The 15,538-nt window shown below is 38.6% G+C and overlaps 1 protein-coding gene across 8 annotated transcripts in view; it reads right to left on the bottom strand.

Annotated features, from left to right (window-relative positions):
* RAPGEF4 (Rap guanine nucleotide exchange factor 4) overlaps positions 1-15,538 on the bottom strand; it is a 320,154-nt gene that overhangs the window by 34,632 nt on the left and 269,984 nt on the right. For all 8 annotated transcript variants that reach the window (XM_009443773.5, XM_009443774.4, XM_016950048.4 and 5 more), the window contains 4 exons: positions 3,316-3,466; positions 1,502-1,590; positions 735-765; positions 435-513 (listed from right to left, as the gene is read on the bottom strand). In XM_009443773.5, the coding sequence (XP_009442048.3) occupies positions 435-513; positions 735-765; positions 1,502-1,590; positions 3,316-3,466 (350 nt within the window). The remainder of the gene's footprint in view (positions 1-434; positions 514-734; positions 766-1,501; positions 1,591-3,315; positions 3,467-15,538) is intronic.

The raw sequence follows: 15,538 nt of genomic DNA, 5'->3' as shown, positions 1-15,538 counted from the left end.
AAAATCTTGATCTTCCTGATGTAAAGCCTCCCTGCTCAGGGCTGGGCTCAGGGCCAGAGCATTGTCCCTGGGCAGGATGCTGGTGATCCATTGTCTCCTTGGCACCCACTAGGCGCCAGCTACCTTCCCACCAGCTTTTCCCAGGGGTGGGCAATCCTGACAACCAGGCCCTGAGATCATCTTCATTTCCTCCAAGGAAAGGGGTTAAGCAGGGAGAGGCCAAATCAGGGAAAGGTAGACAGGCATCTCAGCTTCAGGCACAAGAGTTTAAGGACATAAATAATCGGGCCACCAAAGGGCACCTCCAAGCAAACCATCTGGAGGGCAACAGGGCATCTTCAAAAGAAGCTATTCTGTGGGTCCAAGGTGATGCTTACCATTATCCTGACTAAATAATCTATACAACTACAAGTTAGTTGGAAGAGGGTTCTCACCTTCATCAGAGCCGCGGATAGGCTGGCGCTTCTGGGCTCTCTCATCGCCCGTATTGAACTGTTGCAAAAGAACCTTGTGCTGTAAAAACAACCACAGCAAGTGCCATAAGGGACAGTGACCAATGCATGCTAGCATCTCAGAGAAGACACATCTGAGAAGCAAGCAGAGTCAAGAAATGAAGACAATATATTTCACGTCTACAAAAAAGAAATCACTTTTATGTATACTGCAATATAATATTTCTGGGGAATTGTAATTCTACAGGACACAGACAGAGAATGCAAGTTCATGCCACCTACCTTCTTTTGCGGTGCCTTTGCATCTTCTGAGCTACGAGAAGTAGAGAAAGCACATTATTTAATACCATTGCTACTATTAAATTGCCTTATTTGTATATAACTAATCTTATGTTAGAAAATGAAATCACAATCACAGAATCCTTTCAGGAGACAATATGAGCTTCCTCATTTTAATAGTAATAGATCAAAGCAGAAGGGTAGACAGCAAAGATATCAGCTCTTGTCACAGGCAGATTCCTGGCAGAACCGATGTTCAAAGCCAGGATTTCTAGCTTTCAAAGTCTATCTAGCAGCACACTCACTCTCTGATACTGCATTTAATCTATAGTTCAAGTAATAGCATGTGAAAACCTTCTGGTTCATTGAGAGGACACAAATATTCACCACCAACAGCTTTGGCAGCAGTTAGTGAATTTTCCATATAAGTAATTGCCCTCAAACTTTCTTTAAATGCCGCTGGCCATTTTATTGCCAGATTCACTGCCTTGAACCTAAGGGACCCAGGTTTATTGAGTTGGACTCCACCCAGGAGGATCTTTTCTTTCCCAGGCTATCTTTTGGCAGCCCTCTAGCACAGAATGAACAGAATCTCAGTCCTTCTGTTCCTCTGGCCTTACTGTACCACCTATGCCCTCAGCCCAGTCTGCTTAAATCAAATCAAGCGGGGCATGGCTATGGAAAGACCAGCTTTAACCTTTCTTGTGGGCAAAGGACTTTTTGAGATTTACTTGATGAAAGCACACCCCCAAAGTCAAGCCCTTCCTTACATTTGCTTGACAATCTTCTCCAACTCTGGCAGTTGCTCCTTGAGGGCAGCAATCATCCGGGCATCATCTGATACAGATACATAAAACTCCTGTAATTGGCAAAAGTCACAGGCTTTTAACAAGAACTGCAAAAGGCACATGATTCTGTCAAGAGCAATAAAGATGTGTCCCTATGTCATCTGCTTCACCAGCATCTCCAGACCATGGCTTCATGGACTGGAGGAAGAACAAAGAAGAAAATGTTACACTATGTCTAAGTTCAAAATTGGCCATGAGAAAAAATTTTGGAAATAGATAGTGGCAATCAATGACTGCACGGATATCAGAAATGAAATGAATGCCACTGAACTATACACCTAAAAATGGTTACAATGGGAAAATTTATATTAGATATCTATTTTACAACAATAAAAATTCAATTCAAAGTAAATTGCAGGTGAACTGTTTATATGATATTTATATGAAAGCCAATGTTTTGAAATGGGTCATTTTGGAGTCCACAAAAGAGTGCTTTTTTTAGTTCATTTTTCTCAGGGGAATTTTAATGTTCGTTTTCACATTATTTTGGTACGTATTGTTTATTTACTAGGTGTCACTCATTCTGGGTCATGGTTGGTGGTAAGATGCAGCATGGTCTTCAGCACTGTAGCGAATTTATGCTGAGTTTGTGCCACCAACTCAGGACTCTCTGATGCCCTTCTGGGAACTGTCCTGACCCTGCAGCTGTAGGTGTGCCTGCTCTGCAGCAGAAGGTGAGAACCATGGCAGTGCCAGCTTCACCACCACTTTAGTTCATCTACAAAATGGTCCTGTACTCAGTGGGTAGAGGCCATGAGTCAATGTATGACCCCAAGCTACCGCCATTCCTCGCATTTTCAAAATACTTCATTCCTCAGCTTGGAGGGATGCTCTCGGTCCATCTTTCCTCACTGCCTCGCCCCTCTGGCTGTGAAATGATATGAATAGAAAGGAGAGATGGTGTATGTTTCTTTTGGATAATTTATAATTTTAGAACACAGACTGAAAAAGTTTGAAACGGAAGTAACATTGCCTTTTGCCTGAACAGAAGTCAGGTCTTCATCCAAATTTTGGAGGGGAGAGCGACTAATTGAGCTTAAATGTCAGGATCAGTGCTGTAATTTGGGGCTAGAGCTACGGGAAGGAACGGGGAAGTGCAGCTTTCAACAGTGTTTATGAACCACTTTCACAGCCTACCATTTCCGGTTCTAGCAATTCCTAAATAAATGATCTGCTCCACTCCACTCAAAAATATCTACCATTTGATCTAGTAATCCCATTTCTAGGAAGGTAATCAAGGACAGAATCACTTGCACAAGACTTTTTACCGTACTATTATTCTAGGAAGGTGAAAACTGGAAGTGATGTGAACACTCAACAATAAGGGAACACATAAACATATCTGTGACATGGCTACTCAATGGTCATTAGAAATTTTTTTGATTACTTCAGGAGATGTAAATAAATTTTTATTATAAGGACTGTACTGACAGAAAAATCCTTATATCAAATAAATGGAAAAAGCCTGCAGAATGATGGGTGCTACGTGACTACAAGATAAAACATACAAAGAAAAAGAGACTAGATGAAAATGCTACCCATTATGGAGTCAGAATGGCAGAATAATGGGTAAATTTTTTCCTTACTTTTTCTGTAGTTCCTTTCTGACGAATGAATGTGTTCACAAAGTCTAGCATTTGCAATTACAGTCTCTCCAGGGAAGCTGCTGAGCCTATAAGTAGGTCCCTGTATTGCAGGACAACAGTGTATTCTTGGAAGAGATGACCCCTGCCTACCTCCAGGAAGGCCATAGACACGTCATCCTCTTGCAGGAGGTCTCCATACATGGCAGCCCACTGTAGAACCAGGCGGATGACTCGCCTCTTATTGTTGAGGGCATAATCCATTTTCTCCTGTTCTGTACCTTGTGAAGGCTGTGCGTGGTAGGTGCCGAGGAGTCAAGGAAGAAATCGAGCCATTTCACACTCATTTCACATGCTACTTTCAAAGGTAAAGAGTGACAGATCCCAGCTTCAGAAAGGCAGGCTTTTAGATGGATAGAATTCCTCCCCTAGGCCCTCATGAAAAACCCCACAGAAAGTGTCTGTGCCGAATGCATGCAATTCCTTGTTTACTCCTGCTGACTCTGGCCTGATAGTTGCCCAAGGGATTAGACTTTCACAGACTCCTCCTGGACTTGGTGTGGACAAGGATTCTTGTATCTAGCTCTAGCTGTCATTCTCTGCCAGGATCTGCCTTGCCCTTTGCTACTCTGGGTGGTAATGTTTCTTGCCATTGCTTCTCTCTGGGTGCGTTTCCACCCGTTGTTGGTTTCCAAAATTCTTCCCGAATCTCTGTAATCCCCTTTGTTACATGCATTTCAGTAAAACCCTTCCAAGTGGGCATCTAGTCCTGCTGGGACCATCCATGGCTGATACAAAGAGTGCATGGGTGGGCAAGAGAGGCTGGAGGTAGATAAACTTACCCAGAGGTAGGAAGAGGAAAGGCTCCTGCTGTACCAATTCTCTGGTGAGGGCCTCAGACACACTTTTTACACCACACCTTCTTCTCTTGTGTAGAACCATGACTGACCTTACTGGCTCTTTGCACATTTATGGCTACCATCTTAATTGTAAGCACCTTGAGGCTTGGGATGATGGTCATTTGTCCTGTATTCTACACTATGCCTAGGATACTGACTTTCACCCAGAAACTGTATTTATTCATTAATGCAACAAGTACTGATTGAGGGTCTCCTATGTGCCAAGAGTAAAGGTCCCTGGTCCATTCTTGTATGCACTACAGGAGGCACAACATCACAGGTAATCAAGAAATATTTTAGGTTAGACACACCATTCCTTTTTCAATGATTTATAGTTCATATTATAGATAATTAGTTCATAAAACAACTTACTCTTCACAATTTACAATATAACTTGCACACAAAGTACTTCAGTTCAACTCCACTTTATAGCCTTGTGATGAAAGTGTCGCTCCATTTCTAAAAGTGAACAAACTGAAACTAAAGAAGCATAAATGGCCAGGATTACAGAGTGAGAGTGCAGAGGTTGCGAATGTAAGACTCCTGATGCCAACTAGTGTTCTTCCCATTACCCAACGCCCCCATTCCTCACAGCGAGCTACAAGACTGGCCCTGTCTTAGCTTCCTACCTTGCCTTGAAAGACGTAGAAAACTGGCTTGTGACAGTGCTGTGCTTGAGAGCTAAACCAGTAAAGAGCCTTGTCTAAAAGGACTATAAATAATCATGATCAAGGTAAATGACAGAACTTTAAAGCAAAGGTTTACTGCATGTAAATGGGTTGTAAAATGGCTTTCATAAATTGAGCACAAGATTCATAAAAAAGAAAATTGCTCAACCTGTATTGCTACAATCCTCTCTCAGCTCACAATAAAGAAAGGAAGAAAGATCGCTTTATGTGAAAATTATTTCTTTTCTGATTAACTCTTTGGTCTCTTGCTTGCATGCATTTATAACTGAGTTTTTCTTTCCAAAGAGTTGCAATGCTGGACATTATATTTTATGACCATTTTTTAATGGCACGTAGGAGCACAGTCAGATGCATGGTAGGTACCAAATAGGAAAGTCTTAACTGATTGAAAAATATGTACTGGTTCACCCAAGAGTGGGAGGATCTGGGTTCAAGTCCTCTAGCTGCCACCATTTAGCTATGTGATATTGTGTAAGTCACTTAGCCACTGTAGACTTCCATTTACTCTCCATGAAATGAGGAGGTGAGAAGAAATCATTTCCAAATTCTCTTTCAGCTACCGCATTTAATAACGCTAAGGCAAGGTGAACCGAAGGAGAATCAGATAGGTGCCACAAACTAACATAATGAAAATACAATGCTACCTTGCCATTGTGCTTTCTTTGGTTTAGTTTTATGGTAACTTGTGTTTGTGCAGAAACTTGGATGACATCAGGCTTTGGCAGGTGCTATCTTTTTCATTTCCATGGCATAGGAGCCAAATGGAGAAAGTAAGAATGGCCAAGGTGGGGAGTAGGGGTGTGGGCTGAGGAACGCCAACCCCTATAAATGTAAGAGTCAGTGGAGATTCTGAATTCTGAGTACGGTATGTGTCAAAGCTCCCATTAGGCTGGGCTCGCTCCCTAGACTGCTGTCCCAAATATCCTGATGCCACTATGGACCATGCATGTTCCTCACCGGGTACCTGAGGCTAGGCTTCTTCCCTCTAGCCCCTCTTCTAAGTCTAAGTGATAGTGCCTGTGAAAGACAACCTTTCTGATGGCCTTGTACTGTGAAAAATGAGCAAATTTAATTCTCTCTCAGATCATGCCAATTTAAAAGAATGTCACACTGTGCCCTAAGTTACTCTATAAACTACGATCTTAAAAATATTTCACTACACATGCAACATGAGCATATTTTGAATCACTCAAAGATGGAAACAGCATAGAGAGGAAAGGGAAGCTTTTACTGAGCTGGTAGTAATAGAGTGGTGAACACTTAGCCTCAATTTAGAAAAATAACCCCAAGATAGGACAATTAAGGTGCTAATGTGGTTTTTTTTTTTTTGAGACGGAGTCTGCTAATGTGGTTTTTAAGAAATAAATATATTTTCAAATGAATTAATATGCTTTTCAGAGAAAATACATCAAAATGCTTTACAAGTACTTAGGCAAAGAAACTGTTCAAATTGATCCAATTGATTTACTAATTATTAATTAACAGACTACTTTGAGTAAAGCACCATGCTAGGTTCTGGTGATACAATGGGCACAGTCCTATTCATCTGAAATATTACATTGGACAACATGTTGGAAAGGAGGTATTCACATGTGTAAGAGAGAAAGGAGGAGTCGGGGGAGAGAGAGAGAGAGGAAAGATTCTTTCCTACTTGTTATGATAACATGTGTATAGAGCTTTACAATTCATAAAATAACTCAATATTCTTATGCTATCAAATGATGCTTTCTACAAACCTGAGGAGGAAATATTTACCGGTGAGGAAAAGGAGATTCAGAGAGAAGAGATCTGGCCAAGGTTGTTGAGTGAATAAATGGCAGGGCTTGCAAATTCAGACAGGGCTCTTTCCACTATTCCCACCCCCACTATCCTAACCAGCAGCTATAGCAACTAGACCTTAGTGCTTGGGTTCATGAAATTATTAAGAATAAATGCATCTAGAAAGCAAAAAGCCTAATGGGAAAGAGATTCCGTGTGTGTGTGTGTGTGTGTGTGTGTGTGTGTGTGTGTGTGTGCGCGCGCGCGCGCGCGCTGAAGTTCCAAGGTTCCCGCAGCTGATTCAGCATGTTTAGTCACCAGGGCTGAGCACCCCTTGTCTTTGATGAAGAACCCCACAGCCTCTAGGGAGATAGAATTGACCAAATCTGGAGGGACTGGGAAAGGCTTTCTCCCTTTTCTCATGAAAGTTCAGTATTTTTACCCCTGGGAAAATAAAAGGAAGCGCTGACTTATTTCACAAAGTCTCATTTGTCCCCTCATGGATGTTTATTTACTAAAGTGAGGGTGGGGGTGATACTTCTTTTATAGCTGAATCCAGGCATTGCTAAAGGATTCTGCTCCTCCAGAGGCAACACTTAGGGTTCCCTTTCTGAAATGTCTGTTGAATCAGGTTCTTAAGAAACACAGAGAGAACTTTGTATACAATTGATTATACCTGAAATGGTTACAGATCAGACGCTGACGTTTCTATTCATTCCCATAACAATCTCCCCAGGCTTTTAGAAAGTTTGTAATTTTTAGATTTTATTTAACTCCTACAAAAAAGGTAGGAAGGGGGAAAAACTATATTCCCTTCAGGTAGCAGCCAAAGAATAAAGAATATCCTACTAGTTCCCTTGTCTCAATATGATGTCAAAAGTGCAATCTAAAAAGAGTAACATTTCAAATACAGCATGTTCATAAATTCAGACACATCAGGAAGGTTGAAGAAGCCGTCTCTGGCTAAAATTGGAATAATGCATGATCAAGAAGTGCTTTTATTGAATAAGGCCATGACTCATGATATGACAGTTGGGTCCAGGAAAGAAGCAATATGGCTGCCTGAACTCATAGGGAAAGAGATGCAGAAAGACAACATGGCTCCTATATCTCATAAAGTTCTAGTTTTTTAAAAGTCTGTAAGGCAATCTAAAATTACTTACTGAATTAGTATTTTAAACACCATTAAGGAAAGGCCATATAATTTAAGTGGCCAAACTTATCACTGACACATTTGAGTTGATTTCAGGTAAGTCATGGAATCACAGGATCTCTGTTTCAAGAGCCCTTTGATTACATTTCCTTCAACTCCATCACCTTAGAGGTAAGAAAACTAAGGCAGAATGAGTTTAAGTGATTTTTCCAAATTTATCAAAGGAATTCTTGGAACTAGAACTCAGTTCTCTTATTTTCCTCCCCAGTACTCTTTTTACCTATGTTGTTGTGTTTTGTCTGATGTTAACATTACTTTCTTTATGCAAACATAGATTATACAGCAGAGTCAGATGACTTCAAAGTTTGTTGGGAAATAGGAAAATCCATCTGAGATGTAGAAATTGATCCCCCAAATCCTGATAACAAAGCACATGCAGAAAATCAAGAGTTAACTATTACAGCCTTCATAATCTGATAGAGAGGCACAGAAATCGTTAATACCTGAACGAGATCCCATCTGCTATAGTTTAATACCTGTCAATTAGGAAAGCAGTGGCTCACTGCGACTGAGCAGACACTGTTAAATCTGATCATTCAAATTCCAACTTGAAGTTTTGCTTACACAGTTGAGTATCTCTTTTCCCAAAGGCTTGGGACCAGAAGTGGTTTTGGATTTCAGATTTTTTTTTTTGGATTTTGGAATGTTTGCATTATACCTACTGGTATAAGAGCTAAAAAAACTTCGAATTTTGGAGCATTTTGGATTTTGGATTTTCAGATTAGGAATACTTAAACTGTAATAAAGTATTTCTCACCATCTGGAAGTATTAAATCAAAATCCTTAACAGAAGGAACGAGGTCGTAAACTCACTGTTAATTTCTGCACTTTCTAGCTAAAGACTGGGCACACAAAAGCCTTCAATATTTTTTTATCAACTGATTACAGATAATTTATTTGCACTGTTTGGAATGCTGTATCTAATGCACTTTTCTAAAAAAACAAAAAACCTTTAAAACTATCACAGCTATTTAAGAGCCTTTAATTAAGTTACCCGGAATCCCATCTTGTCAAGATGTCAAATACAGATCAGAGGTACATTCTAAATAAATTCATAAAGAATTTAATTGTAAAATATCTGGTACATCTTTTAAATAGAATCTTTCAGTTATTGAGTATTTAATCTACAGGATGACAAACTTTCATAGTGACTAAATCTTCTCGGAACTGAACCATCTCCTTCAGCATTGTGTACATGTGACTGAGAGCAGATTGGATCTGTTTGCAGTGAGGTTTTAGGGCTGAGAATCAGAAGAGGTGAAGGCCACAGTGTAGGCTACAGTTTTTCTACCCTGCCAACATCAGGCTTAATATTCCATTGAGTCATTTTCCTCATGCCGGCTCTGCCGTTCAAACACTGTAATTATTTCATATATTTTTACCTAGTTATTATCTTACTCACCACAGGCACCTGTAATTTTTCTGTACTTTTTTTTAACTGCTCATTTACTTATTCTTAATTCAGCTAATAATGGTTCCATGTATTAAAATTATCATGGGGAAAGTAAGTGAAAACCTCCCAGGATGTAGAGGCAGCAGATTCATTACAGCCTACAACAGGGAATAAAATATTATGTATACTTTTTGCAGTAAGTACATGCTAATTATGCAGCTATTTATAAAACACTTAACAACATTCAAACTGATACTCTTCAATGTTGTTGTTTTTTAAAACCCTGCTTTGCATACAAGATCTCTGCTTGCAGCTGAAACAAACTTTGGGGGTCATCTGCCCACTGACAAGACAAAGCTTTTGTATATTCTTTATAACATGCCATATTCCTCTCCTGATGGTATAATAATAATAGCAACATATATATGGGACTTTAAGGTTTATAACGTATGTTCACACACATAACCTCATTTGATTTTCACAACAACCTGGTAAAGTGGGTAGGGCAAGTATAATGTATTAGTCCATTCTCACACTGCTGTAAAGAACTGCTCAACTCTAGGATAATTTATAAAGGAAAGAGTTCCACAGGGCTGGGGAGGCCTCAGGAAACTTACAATCATGGTGGAAGGGGAACCATCATGTCCTTCACATGGCACCAAGAAGGAGAAGTGCCAAGTGAAGGTGGGAAATGCCCCTTATAAAACCATCAGATCTCATGAGAACTCACTCACTATCATGAGAACAGCATGGGGGGGGCCACACCTGATCTAATCACCTCCCACACAGTTCTGTCCCCAACACATGGGGATTAAAATTCAGATTACAATTCGAGATGAGATTTGGGTGGGGACATAGAGCCAGACCGTATCATATAATTACCCCTATTTTACAGAAGGGGCTTGGAAAGGTTAAGCATAATTGCTGAGTAATATAGCTTATAGGACACAGGTCTTAAACACAGGTCTTTTTACTTCAGAGCTTTTGCTTTTTTTTACTATAATCTGGGCTTCTTGTCTTTGTGGAGCAGCCTGACATTCTGACCACTGGGTCTATTTCTTCCTTCATATGGCATGTTCATAAAATGCAAGTTCTGAAATTACACTACTTAGGTCCCATCCTGGCTTCCCTACTTATATAAAAACTGTATGATCTTTGGTAAGTTAATTGACCATTTAGAGCCTTGGTTTCCTCATCAGTAAACTTCATAAGATTGCTGTCAAGGATGAAATGAGATAATACAGGTAAAACATGTATCTGAAACATATTAAGTATTCAGTAAATCTTAGCCACCAATGTTATTACTGATTCTTCTCTGGAAGTCATTTAAAATATTTTCAATGGACTGTTGTGGAATTTTTCATAAGACCTGGCATTTCTGGGTTTAAGTCTGTGATGTTACTCCTATCCACACAGGCTGCTCTTTTGTTTGTGTGTACCTATTAACTTTGAGCTCATAGGAGCGCCTTCTGTACCATCAATTTCTTTACATATCTCCCATTTTCTTGCTCAGAATATTTTTCCCACTGATTTTCAGAATCCTCTGTGTTTTTAGAAGTCTCTAGTTCCTGGCTATTCTCCTTTTAAGTCTCAAGCCAAGGGCTTGTACTCATAGCACAGCAGTTAGGACGTACCCTAATGCAATACACTGCTTGGGTTCAAATCTTGTTCTAACATTTACTAGCTATGTAGCTAGGGGCCAATTATCTAGCTGCTCAAGCTCACTTTCCCTATTGTGAAAAACAAGACTAAAAGAGTACATAGTGTTGATATGAGGCCGAGAACATGTATATGAAATATTTTTTAGCATATCTGATAAGACAGTCATTTTTTTCCCAAGAAGCATATCATGTTCATAACATCACCAAACAAAGTCTTCCTCATGGAAACAAACTCAAATTGCATATCTGCAGAAGCAAATTCCTCTGACGGTGACATATGGATCAAACACTTTTCAGAATCAAATGGGGACTATGATGACAAAATCTGGTTTCAACAAAATTTAAGTTGAAAGTTTTTCTTAGAAATCTAAAAAATGTTCCTAAAAACTTGGCTTCATTTAAAGAATATGAACCTGCTGCTATTATGTGAATCTTTCATCAAAAAGAAAAGCAGATTTTGATAAATGTTCCACTTATAAAACCCAAGTCAACTTACAAAGAGAACATCTCCAGATCAATTTCACAAAGATTTTTATGACAGGGACCCTAATTTTTCAGTGAGGGAAGCTGTTGTGTTTGCTTCTATACAGGGATGAAACACAGAAAAGGTGGATTTAGCTAAAACTTAGTGGCAAATCCATGTTCTATATTTTTTTCTTCTTAATTCAAGAAACTAAACTCATTATTTCCAGGCCAAAAGCACAAAATTTGTGTTGAATACTAAGCTAAAGAAAATTAGTATACTAACAAAAAAAATCTGTCCAAAATTATTGCTGTTTTAAAATTTCTGTAAGTTTAAATATCAGCCATTCATACTTAAGATTCTTTTAGCTGCAGTAAGAATCTGTCCTAAACAACAAACACCTACATTCATTGACATAAAAAGATAATCTATTGGCAGAGTAAGCTTCAGGACCAGTCAAATGCTAATGATGTTATCACAGACCCCTGTTTTTCCTTTCTCCTCATTTCAGCTTTATCTTGGGGTTCATTCCCATCATGGTTGTAAGATAGCTGCTGCTGGCAATTGGAGTTATAGGCTTCCTGTTTTTTTCTCCTAAATGTTAAAAAGGTTTTCACCCAAAAGCCCAGGAAGCCTCTCTTTGAATTCCATTGGCCCAGTCTAGCTTGGGTCTGGCGTTGCAGAACCAGTCTTTGGCAAGTGAGGCTAATTACTACGAGTGGCTAGAATGACCGAGTAATAAGGCATGAATGTTGGCAAATCAACCACAGTGTCCATTACATCAGTGCTACATGGACTTCCTCCAAATGTCTACCAGTATATGCAGGATCTCAGGCAGTTATTAGACCTCCCTGTACCTTGATTTCTCCTATATGTGAAATGAAATAAATACCAGGTGTGGTGGCTCATGCCTGTAATCCCAGCACTTTGGGAGGCCAAGGCAGGCAGATCACGAGGTCAAGAGGTGGAGGCCATCCTGGCCAACATGGTGAAACTCCATCTCTACTAAAAATAAAAAAATTAGCTGGGTGTGGTGGTGCGTGCCTGTAGTTCCAGCTACTCGGGAGGCTGAGGCAGGAGAATTGCTTGAACCCAGGAGGCGGAGGTTGCAGTGAGCCAAGATTGCGATACTACACTCCAGCCTGGTGACAGAGCAAGACTCTGTCTCAAAAAAAAAAAAAACAAAAACACAAAACAACAACAACAACAACAAAAATAATATACCAGACTTTTTTGCTTTACATTTGGAGAAGTGGTGTTGGAAAGATAAAGTAAATAATGTGAAAATACTCTGAATCAAAGAGAGTTATTAAAATTCAAAATAGTATTGACTTCGTTGTGATCACTTACTAAACTGAAGGCTAGCCTGGAGTTGTACAAACAAGAATATGGCAGAGTTTAATCACAAAGCACTAAATTGAGACAATAGGAGAGTAATTTGGGAATACACATCAGAAGCATTAACATACTACATATTCTTTGCCTATTTTTAGGAATTTAAAGTGTGTACATTTTCATATACATGAGCAAAGATTTAGCTGGAAGGATGCCGATTCACTCCATTGTGTTTGTTATAGCAAAAAAAAAAAAAAAGAAAAAAACCGTGGAAATAATCTAAATATCCAATAGGTAGAGGCTGAGAAAATAATTATGACATATCTATTAATATAATAGTCATTAAAAATGATAATGTGTCTTTCTCACATATCTTTGCCCCCTTGTTGCCCAGTACTCTATGTGACACATTTCCAGTAGTCAGTAAATGTTTATGGAAATATCTAGAAGAAAAAAAAGATGATGTAGTTTTATCTATATATATATTAGTTTGGAAAGATATTCACAATATACCACCAAGTGAAAAACAGCATATTACCAAAAAGCACATGTAACATTATTTAATTTATATAAAATCTTATGAACATAAAAATGTATATATAAATTCTAAAATTTTAAAAACAAATTTATTAATGGTGGTGAGATGCCAGGTGAACTTTGCTCTCTTCTCCTTTTGTGGTAATTAAAATTTTTTGTAATGAGAATGTTTTATTTTTAAGGATGACAACTATCTATATTTAGAAAAATGGCACAGAAAAATAATGACATAAAAAGATAGTCACAAAATATTGCTTAATTAAAAGGTATACAAAATTATTTACAGTATGATCCCATTCTTACATTTAAAAACATGTATCTATATGTATAGAAAAAAAGACTGGAAGGATATACACAAAATGGTTAGCAATAGTACACCTGAGAGGTTATAGGGTTATATACAGGTGGTTTTAATTTTCTTTTGAAGACTAAAGGAAAATTGAACTCAATTTTAAATGCAGATTTAAAAAAGGATTAAAGAACCTGGAGATGAAAAGTATAGAAATTGAACAAATATGATTTTCAAACTCATTATAAAGTACTTGTATTCATCGGGTCAAATCATGTCCAAACTGTGTCTAATGAATAGAGAGTCTCTCTCATTAGCACATAAAAGGCCTGATATATTAATGTTCAGCAGAGTTCTACTATCTTTCTCCATGGTAAAAGCAAAACTGGAAGAGACACACAATGTGGGTTAAGAACAGAAATACATGTCAGTAGCTCAAGGCTCAAATCTTTTCTCTGCTAGTAATTACCTTTCTCTGAGCAATTCATAATTTTTCATTATTCTAGTTTATTGATTTAGAAAAATAGCAGTAAAAATACTGACTTCTTCATAGGGCTGCTATGAAAAGTTCCAGATGTTAAGCACTTTAAAAATACTCCACTAAAGCAACTGACTAATGAAACATAATTAAGTATTTTACTATCCCTAATATCCCACATTAAAAACATAGGGGTTAAACCACTTGTTCAAGTTTGCATTATACATCCCTGTTGCTTGCAGGTGTGCTGTTAAGCAGTTTATGATGCAATATAGTGTCTTGAAATGTTCTTAAACTCTAATTAAAGGTTACAGAATCATTAAAATTTAAACAAGCTTTCAAATAAATAAGTTGTGAAGAGAGAGAGAGAAAAAAAAAAGGCAAACTCCAGGTTTGGAATCATCTGGAGAACTCAGCTACTTGCCCTGGGCAAGCCACTCCTTTTTTGTTTTTTTGTGGGGGCTGGGGGTAACTTCAGGACCCTGATTTGTAACACAAAGCTAATACTAACCCAATAGAATCCTGCCAGGATAGAGTGGTATAATATTGGTCAATGCTCTTAGCATGCACCTGACACAGACAGAGCTGATTCAAAATAGAACAGTGAAGAGAATCTAAGTTCCCACAGGGCCAGATATGAGCCAGGTGGTCTGAGGGACCTAGATAATACAGATCATACCCAGTCATCCTGGATTCCCCCGTCTACAGACAAAAGAAGTCAGATCTGACGTCACAGCTCTTCCACGCCTGTTTGCTTTCTTGTCTTCCCCTCTCCCTGCCCGCCAGTATCATTTTTCCCCCTCCTCCCTACCTGGGCATGGAACGGACCTTCTCTCCAGAGCGCTATTTTAAAAAGAGAAGTTAGTGATTTGAATGTTCTCAGTCAACTCTTGAAGGGGAACAGGCTAATACACGAAGAAGTTAGAATCTGAAAAAAAAAAAAGACAAGCGCAGTGTTTGGGGCTTGGAGTTGTAAAGATGCCAGGCCTTGGCCCACTGAACTCGCTGACTCGCCCTTGAGTTTTGTTTGCCTTAGGCTTATCTGCTAAAAAAAACCAAGTCTAAACTCAATGGTGGATTTTATTTTTCCTTCCAGCAAATCTCAAAGGTCCATAATGATTAGTGCGTATGGAGTTAAAAGAGCACAGACATCCTGAATTTGTTCATTTTACTTGAGAAAAATTGAGTATGTGCCAGAAAAAATACATAATGTATGAAAGTCTCATTAAGCCATCATTACTCGGTAAAACAGTTTCCAGGCAAATAAACACACAAATCTCCCTCTTGAAGCTGCCTCTGAGTTGCACCTTCAACTCAGATCTCCTGTCCTCATACATTGTTTACTTCAAAGAGAATTATGAGTGAACAAGAAAATGAGAATCAGGTAGGGTAATTATAATCTTGAATGAGGAAAACATGCCAACATTCATTGAATTCCCCCCCGCCCCCCCAAAAAAAAAGAAAGAATAAAAGAGTCATTCTCCTTCAATATTATTTAACTGCTCAAAAGGGCCAAAGTGATTTGGGGTCTAAATTTTTGTTGTTCTAAAAATAAAACAAAATCTTAGAATATACTTTCACATGCTCCCAAAATTGAGTGTGAAGCTTATTAATAATACCCACTTCTTTTATTCCACTCCCATTTTCTGAGAATGTTTGCT

The sequence above is a fragment of the Pan troglodytes genome, chromosome 13 (assembly GCF_028858775.2).
Source record: "Pan troglodytes isolate AG18354 chromosome 13, NHGRI_mPanTro3-v2.0_pri, whole genome shotgun sequence".
NCBI lineage: Eukaryota > Metazoa > Chordata > Mammalia > Primates > Hominidae > Pan > Pan troglodytes.
This window is presented reverse-complemented; position numbering and strand designations above follow the sequence as displayed.